The sequence below is a fragment of the Mastomys coucha genome, unplaced genomic scaffold (assembly GCF_008632895.1).
Source record: "Mastomys coucha isolate ucsf_1 unplaced genomic scaffold, UCSF_Mcou_1 pScaffold14, whole genome shotgun sequence".
Classification (NCBI taxonomy): Eukaryota; Metazoa; Chordata; class Mammalia; order Rodentia; family Muridae; genus Mastomys; species Mastomys coucha.
In genome coordinates, this window is record NW_022196896.1 from 111,764,972 (window position 1) to 111,773,388 (window position 8,417).

The 8,417-nt window shown below is 49.8% G+C and overlaps 1 protein-coding gene across 5 annotated transcripts in view; it reads left to right on the forward strand.

The window, feature by feature from the left end:
* Nucleotides 1–8,196, forward strand: part of Armc9 (armadillo repeat containing 9) — a 126,519-nt gene extending 118,323 nt beyond the window's left edge. For 3 of the 5 annotated variants that reach the window (XM_031368254.1, XM_031368256.1, XM_031368255.1), the window contains exons 24-26: nt 6,039–6,211; nt 7,529–7,634; nt 7,920–8,196. In XM_031368254.1, coding sequence (XP_031224114.1) covers nt 6,039–6,211; nt 7,529–7,551 — 196 coding nt within the window. In that variant the 3' untranslated portion in view covers nt 7,552–7,634; nt 7,920–8,196. Of the gene's footprint in view, nt 1–455; nt 2,085–6,038; nt 6,212–6,603; nt 6,633–7,528; nt 7,635–7,919 lie in introns of those variants that run through there. The other 2 variants (XM_031368257.1, XM_031368259.1) reach the window with 2 other exon arrangements.
* The last annotated feature ends 221 nt before the right edge of the window (nt 8,197–8,417 follow it).

Here is an 8,417-nt window from a genome sequence, read left to right on the forward strand (position 1 = left end):
GTGGTGGTGGTGGTGGTGGAGAGAGAGAGACTTGGGTCCTACATGGCCAGGCATAGTGATGCACATCTTTGACCCCAGCACTCAGGAAGCAGAAGCAGGTGGATCTGTGAGTTCAAGGTCAGCCTGGTCTACATAGTGAGACCCTACCTCAGAAGAAAGACTTGGATCCTGTTCCCAAGATATTTCATTAGACTTATGCAAATATTCCAAAATGTTTTAAAATTAAATCCAAAATACTTCTACCTCCAAGCATTTCAGATAAAAAGGACACATTCTGTCCTGGAACTCACTCTGTAGGCCAGGCTGGCCTTGAACTCACAGAGATCCACCTCCCTCTGCCTCCCAAGTGCTAGGATTAAAGGCATGTACCACCATGCCCGGCTGCTGCAGTTTTTTAAGTATGAGAAGAGAGTTTATGTGTATGTTTTTCCCCCTTCCCTCATGTGCCCCTCCAGATAACGTGGCAGCTCAAGATACAGTATTTAGCCCATCCAGCTAAAAGGGACACTTTGGAATCAGAAGCCATGGATAGCAGGACAGGGGAGCCCAGTCTCTGGGTGCACACATGTGGACTGTTGGTAGCCATGAGACACCTGCCTTCACCCAGCGTACTTTCTTCTCTTCTGTTCCCCACCGATCTCCACCACTGTCTAGGTGTCATTATTCTCAGGACAAAGCGTCTGTAGCAGCAACCAAGAGCCGGTTCCAAACGTAGTTAGTAAGCAGAGAGCGGCCCCTAAGCACCTCTTTTGTGCCTTCGTGTGTAAGGAGAGGACACGGGATCCTCTGCCGGGGTGCTCAGCTGCTGGGGTGACTCAGCAGCATTCCAAACACAAGTGAAGATGCAATCTCTCTGGTGTCTTGTATTGCTCTTCTCTGCCAGCAACAATGTCCCTATTGATCAGCTGGCGTAAAGCAGCACCCTAATAAATCCCTGCCTATCTTCGGGGCACCTCCCAATGAACACATAACGTCAAACTGCCATGTGTTCCTGAAGCAAATGACTTTCTGAAGGTCCTGGGTGAGTGACCTCCTGGACTTCCTTTCGGCCTGTCCACTCTCATGTACCCTCGCCTGACTGTTCTCTATCCACCCAGGGCCATTTCCCGGCTCCAGCTCTGACTCTAAGCAGCTAGCTCACCATCCTGGGGAGCAGAGCCCAGAGGCTGCTCTGCTGTTTGGCAGTGCCCTCTCCATCACCCCTGCAGAAGTCAATGACAACTCCTTGCCAACACACCCTCCTCCTGAAGCACCAGCCAAGACTTGGAGAGCCTTGGCATTATGGGGGTGGGGGGTTGGGGGGAGGGTCTTGGGTGCTACCAAGGGCTGCCTCCCAGTTGCTCAGGCAGGACTTCAGTCCTCCTCAGCTAGTGGGACGAGACAGCCAGAGGGAGCTCCTGCCTGAGGAGTGTCTCTCCCTGACCCAGGAAGGGTCATGAGCTGCTAAGCAAGGAGGTCCGATGGCTCATACAATGTGAGTCAAAGCTCTTCCAAAAGACAACATTACACGTACCTAGAGAGAAAGATTTAAGATGTGGGCCCTTCTGACTGTAGAGGCTTTGTGGATTAAGACTGCAGTGGGGCCTGCGGGAGATCCAGGGAGGGACTGAGTTCTGTCCAAAGGCTTCCTGCTCACATCCGTACTTTTACTGGCAGAAGGTCATCCCTTGTTATCCAGGCGCCCAACCAATTAGTTAACTAAGTCCCTGCAGATAAGTTCCAATTTGATTCAGTAGGGGCATCTGCTTTAATCCCACTAGACTGGGGAAACCCAAATCCTATCCTCAAGCCCATTTGACACGGAGAAACAACCACCTCCTCTGAATCCTCCCGTGGAAGGCCAGTGTCCTTTCCTGTCGGGCTGGGGCACAGCTCTCTGCACCCTGATGTCTGGGTCCTTCTCTCCTTTCTCCATGTCTTCTGCCGATCACCTCTGCTGACCCCTGGCTCCACTCGCCAGTATTGACCTCACAGCGCCAATACTGGCCAGGCTCAGCGGCCGTTGAGGACTGGCTCCAGACTGGCTGCCTGCACTGGCCAGTCTGCCTCCGGACTAGACTGAGGACAGGTCCAGGAGCGCAGCACCAGCTCTGCCTCTGCCGTTGCAGGACCCGTGTGGCTCACAAGGACAATTTTCATTTGTTTCCGTGTTGTTGACCTGGGTAACTCTGTTTGCTTCATTGTCATATTTTCTCTAAGTGAGACTACACCTTCAGATGGTTGACACACTGGAAATGTATGTGTGGTTTACCGCAATTGAAAAGTTAAGTGTTGTGGGAGCTGAAGAGATGGCTCAGTGGTTAAGAGTACTGATTGCTTTTCTAAAGGTCCTGAGTTCAATTCCCAGCAACCACATGGTGGCTCACAAACATCTGTATTGGGATCTGATGCCCTCTTCTGGTGTGTCTGAAGACAGCTACAGTGTACTCACATACATGAAATAAATAAATCTTTTTTAAAAAATTAAGTATTGTGGGGCAGTGGTGGCACATGCCTTTAATCCTAGCACTTAGGAGGCAGAGGCAGGCAGATTTCTGAGTTTGAGGCCAGCCTGGTCTACAGAGTGAGTTCCAGGACATCTCGAAAAAACAAACAAAATAAAACAAAACAAAAACAACAAAATTAAGTGTTGCGCCAGTGACAAAATACCAAAATCAGAATTATACATACATATATATATGTGTGTGTGTATGTGTAGTGTCTAAATAGATATATCAGTAGTAGGTGGGTAGATAGACAAGATCCTGCCTCAAGATCTATCGGTATCAGACAGACAGTTTTAGAGGTAAAAATAAAATTAAAAAAAAAAAAAAAAAAAAAAAAAAAAAAAAAAAAACAAAAAAACTAAGGCCATAGTTTCCTCCCAAAATTGTAAACCTTGTTTATGGGATGCCTACACCTAGAACTCCTATGCAGTCTCAGTGTTCTTTAAACTCTTTTTTTAAGACAGGGTCGCACTATTGTAGCCTTGGTTGACCTCAAACTCACAAAAACCTGCTTGCGTCTGTCTCCGGAGTGCTGAGGATGGAAGGCACATGCTATCTTTATTATTTTTAATTATATGTATATGTGTGTGACTATGTAGGTATGCATGTGAGAGATCAGACGCCCAAGAAAGCTAGAGGTGTCAGATCCCCATGGAGCTGGAGTGACAGGTAGTTATGAACTTTCTGATGTGGGTGGTGAGAACCGAACGGAAGTCCTGTGCAAGAGGTGCTCTTAACCACTCCAGCCTCCATGTTTAACCATTTATTCATGCTCAGCCACCAGCCCCAGAAGGGCAGAGCAGGCCCTGCGCCTCTCTAAGAAGAATGTCCCACAGCCTCTCACCATCTCTATACTAACTTAGGAGCCCCTATTAGCAAGCTCAGAGCCATATGTATGTACCTCACACTCTAAAGCATGCACTTGGGAGAGGGAAGACTGGCCACTCGCAGTTTGTGTGCTGTAAGTTGGTGTGGAGTGAGCTCATTTAATGGTGACAATGAGTTTGATGGTCCGGGGACTTCACTACTTTACGACACAAATAAATGAACATTTTTTTTTTTTTCATTTTGTAAATAGTGAGAGCCGGGGCTCTCAAGACAAGAAAACAGAGTTCAATGTGTGTGTGTGTGTGTGTGTGTGTGTGTGTGTGTGTGTCACTACTTGTGACTGCAAGACAGGATGGGCAGGGAGTGCTCGGCCCAGCCCCAGCCCATTCCTGGGAGATAGTGGAACCCAGACCAGAGAGTGCTGGTCTGACGAAACTGAGCTGTGGTGAATTGGTGGAAGACAGCTGGGAAGCGATGGTTCTCCACTCCTGGCGTCACTGCCTGCGTCCGGCTGAGCTCAGGGAGCCTCCTGAACCTTGGACCCTCAGTCTACATCTACTAAAAAGGAACACCTGTGTCACAGGACCGTTTGAGGCTTCAGCATCACCGTATCAGCAAGACTTTCCTGACCACTGCTCCTAAAATCAGTTTCCTTGTGCTGAGGAAGCGAATCTCTGCACTGGGAGAAGCTGTACAACCTGGCTATGTCTGCCTTCTCTTTCTGGGTAGAAGTCTGACGCCACACTCTTCAAAGCGTAGGTGTGTTCCAGCATCGTGTACTTCTGTGCCAGCCCGGGAAAACTGTCCCCTCACCTTTCCCTGTTTCTAGGGGCTGCCTGTCTTAGCTCAGTAAGGACACGCTCCTGAATCTAGATGAACCAGTCTTTAACCTCAAGGTTTTGGGACCTAGCCTGGCTGAGTGCAGCCGCTTTGTCATAACCACTCTTGCCTGCTAGGGGACCCTGGCAGGCATTTCCCAACCCTTCAGAATGAGCAGCCATTACAATAGCCAGCCGTGCTTGCACCATCAGCCACTGATGCAGAGGCCTTTATGCTTTCACATTTATCTACTTAATTTGTGTGTTTGCGTGCATGCGTGTGCATGAGTGCCTGTGCGCCCCTCTCCCCAGGCCCATTTTCAAATATATTTTAAGACACACTTGTGCCTTCTAGACTATTGAGACAATGGTCTCCAAGGAATTAATATTTCCCCCAGGGAAATATTCGGGCCACCTTGCAGGAGAGACCAGAGCTGACCAGCTGCCCGTTGATTTAGTTGGTGATGGATAGGACCGCTCCTTGACCAGAACTGCTTACCAATGTAAACCTCTTGCCCTCTATCTAAAGCTAGACCACATCAGGACCCTGTAGACAGGCTCAGGGTTTTGGGTGTCCACTGGTCCTTTTTATTTGATCCTCTACTGTGGCCACATTGAATAAATCTTTCTTGGCTTTTCACTATTGCTCCTACCTTTAATAGCCCTACTAAGGACAACTGACCATACCTAGCTTGTTAGGGCTGCCAGGACCTAAACTCTGACAGGACAACTCTGATAGCACTACTGCAACAATGGAGTCCCAGATGCAGGAGCCTGTGATCCAGACCCCCTTGGGGGCCATGGGTCTGTTTTCAACAGCTCCCTGGTTGGAACAATCCAAATTGTCACCTCCAGTGGGCTGGCGAGATGGATAAAGGCCTGCCAGGCCTGACGACCTGCATTTTACCCCCAGGATGGCAGAGGAGATGCTGGGAGGTGTTCTATGTCCTGTGCTCTTCCCCCCAAAATAAATAATAAATATAAAAATGTTGGTGGGACATGGTAGTGCACACCTTTAATCCCAGCACTAGAAGAAGCAGAGCCAAGAGGACCTCTGTGAGTTCCAGGTCATCCTGGTCTACATAGCAAGTTCCAGGGCAGCCAGGGCTGTATAGAGAGACCCTATCTCAAAAAATCAGGGCCGGAGCGAGCGGGGCCGGCAGAGGTCCTGAGTTCAATTCCCAGCAACCACACACATGATAGCTCATGGCCATCTGTACAGCTACAGTGTACTCATACACATAAAAATAAAGTAAAATAAAAATTTCAAAAATTTTTCAAAAAAATCAAATAAACTGCCAGTATTCCCCCAAAGCCCTTCCCCGCCCGTTAACCCCTTAGGTGTTCCTTCTTCCGTACTATTTCTCTTTTCCCCTGTGATATGGCCACCACATTGTCAGGGGTCCCAGAGCAGTAGCTGCTCTCCTCTCACAAGTCCTATCCTGACTCTAGGAGCTGGAGAGATGGCTCAGTGGTTAAGAACATACATCGTTCATGCACTGGACCCACATCAGGCAGCTTATAACTGATTGTAACTCCAGCTCCAGGGATGCCCCTACCCTCAGGCGTATATATGCACATAAGCACATGTACGCATGCACACACGTGCACACATGCACACACGCACACACGTGTCTGTGTAAATAAATAGTACTAAAAATGTTTAAAAAAAAAAAAAAAAGCCTGGTGTGGTGGCACATGCCTTTAAAGGATTAATCCCAGCACCCTGGAGGCAGAGACAGGAGGACCTCTGTGAGTTCAAAGCCAGCCCAGTCTACAGAATGAGTTCCAGGACAGCCAAGGATGTTACACAGAGAATCCTGTCTAGGAAAAACCTAAATAAATAAATAATATAAAACCCAAAAGGTTGCGATTCTAGATTGTATGTTGTTATTTTTTCTCCCAGGGAATTCATACAAACCTTCACTTGCAAGGCCCTGGTACCCAGTACTCCAGAGACCGTGGAGCAGAGCCCACTCAAGGCAAAAGCCTCGTCTCTGGCCCCTCAGTTCTCCTCAGGTGGCCCCCAACACACCAGCCGCCCGGCTTCCACGGCCTCCTGCACGAGGGGCCTGCACAGTAAGTAAGTCAGCCTGCACCTTGCTGGATGGACGCTCAGAGGAGGCTTGCCTTCCAAGGCTCTGCCTTGCCGTTCTTGGGCCCATGAAGTGTTAGTGCTCACTCACATGGGGAAGGGACACAACCAGGGCCCTTCCCCGGTGCTCCCTTTGTCCCTGGGTCCTGTCCTCTCCTGTTTGTCCATTGCTCTTGGGTCAGCAGCTAGCGTGTAATCTGGCAGCGACACCCCGAGGGTCTCGTCTCTTAGAAATAAGATTCCCACAATCCAGGGGCCTTGCAAAGGCCAACTGACCAGGCTCAACTGTGTAAGACTGGTCCAGAAGTGAGATCTACCTTCTGGTGGGAGGCCTCTGCTCAAACGCAGCCTCTCCATCTTTCTCGACGTCTTTCAGCCTCAGCCCATTGACTGATCTCCACCCCAGCTGGTGGGTCTTTCCCAAGGGCTTTACTAACAACAAGGAGAACAAAAGTCCAGAGCAAAGATGTCAAGCAGTACCAAGTCGCCAGCTCGGGTACAGGCACCTCTTGTCTCTGCCCATCCCTGGCCAGGCCCTGGCATTCTATCCAGGTAATGGGCCATGGCTAAGCCACCATGGGCTCTCTCTATTTCCTCTGGTAATGATAAAGTGGAGGTTCAGATCAGGCTACTTCCTCCCAAACTCAAAGGCCGTGCCAAGGGTTCATGAGAATGACTGGCCAGGAAGAAAGGAGTCAGGCTTCTCTGACCTGGCCCTGTTTCTAGGCCGCACAGGGTTAGGGAGCTTCAGTTAACAATAATCACAATAATAGCCGGGCGGTGGTGGCGCACGCCTTTAATCCCAGCACTTGGGAAGCAGAGGCAGGCAGATTTATGAGTTCAAGTCCAGCCTGGTCTACAGAGTGAGTTCCAGGACAGCTGGGGCTACAGAGAAACCCTGTCTCGAAAAACCAAAATAATAATAATAATAATAATAATAATAATAATAATAATAATAATAATAACAACACCCCATAGCTGATAGCTGGCCACACGCAATATCCAGTAGCATCACATAGCCCAAGCCTGGCATACAGAGTCCCTGAGTGGTGGATTTGATATGTCCTGTGGACTGAGCAAACAGGGAGCTGTTGCCAGGAGGCATACTGAACAAACCGACCAGGCGGCCTGCTTTCTGTGAAGAAAGACCTGGGCGGGCCACAGGGCCAGGACCTGGGAGGGAAAGTTCTCATTATTCTGTTTGTACAAGGGCAGATTGAGAGAAGGAAAAGTACAGGATAGAGAGGTTCTGTGCAGAAACCACTTGGCACCAGCATGTGGCTCTGGCTTCTCTCCTACAGGCAGCCAGTCCTTCAGGAAATGAAGATGGCTTCCTTCCCAAGCTGTGACCATCACGTTGTCCGAGTACCCATCGGCTTCCGGTTCTCCACCAGCCAGCAGCTGCAGGTGATGGATGTGAAGAGACACTTGTCTCCAAGATCCTCGGTGACTGAGGCTCCCAGGCATGCCAGCCCTCCAGGCTGCCTGGGAGTCGAAGCCCCACTGTCCGGGCATCATCTCCTCAGACCGAGCCATGGGTAGAAGGCTGGGGGGGGAGGCGGGGGCGGGGAGCCTTGACTGCCCTCCTGTCGAGAGGAGGTTCCCTTGTCACACTTTGCATCCAGAGGAGAAAAGGGGGTAGCCTTTGATAGAGATGGCAGATTCTGGACTCAGCTTCCCTGGCCTTCATAGATTCCAAGCTAGACATGAAGCCACATCGTGAGCCAGTACCATCCAGACTGAGAAGAATGTGCCAGAGGAGTCTCTTTCCCAGGCGCCTGGCCAGGGAACTTGGTGAAAGGAGGCCCCTCACTTCCCGTGTGAACCAACCATGAGCAAGCGAGGAGGACAGGGAGCCCCAATCTAAAGGCATGAGTTCCAGCTGCCGCTAAACAACAGGACTGCACCTCAGATGTCCAGCATGTCAATATTTATGTCGCAATTCAGTAAAATTACAGTTAGGAAGTAACAATGAAAATAATTTTGTTTGGGGTTGGGGGTCACTAGAACACAGGGAACTCTATTAAAAGGGTCACCGTATTAGGAAGGTTGAGAACCACTGCTGTAGCCAGGCGGTGGTGGCACACACCTTTAATCCCAGCACTTGGGAGGCAGAGGCAGGCAGATTTCTGAGTTTGAGGCCAGCCTGGTCTACAGAGTGAGTTCCAGGACAGCCAGGGCTACACAGAG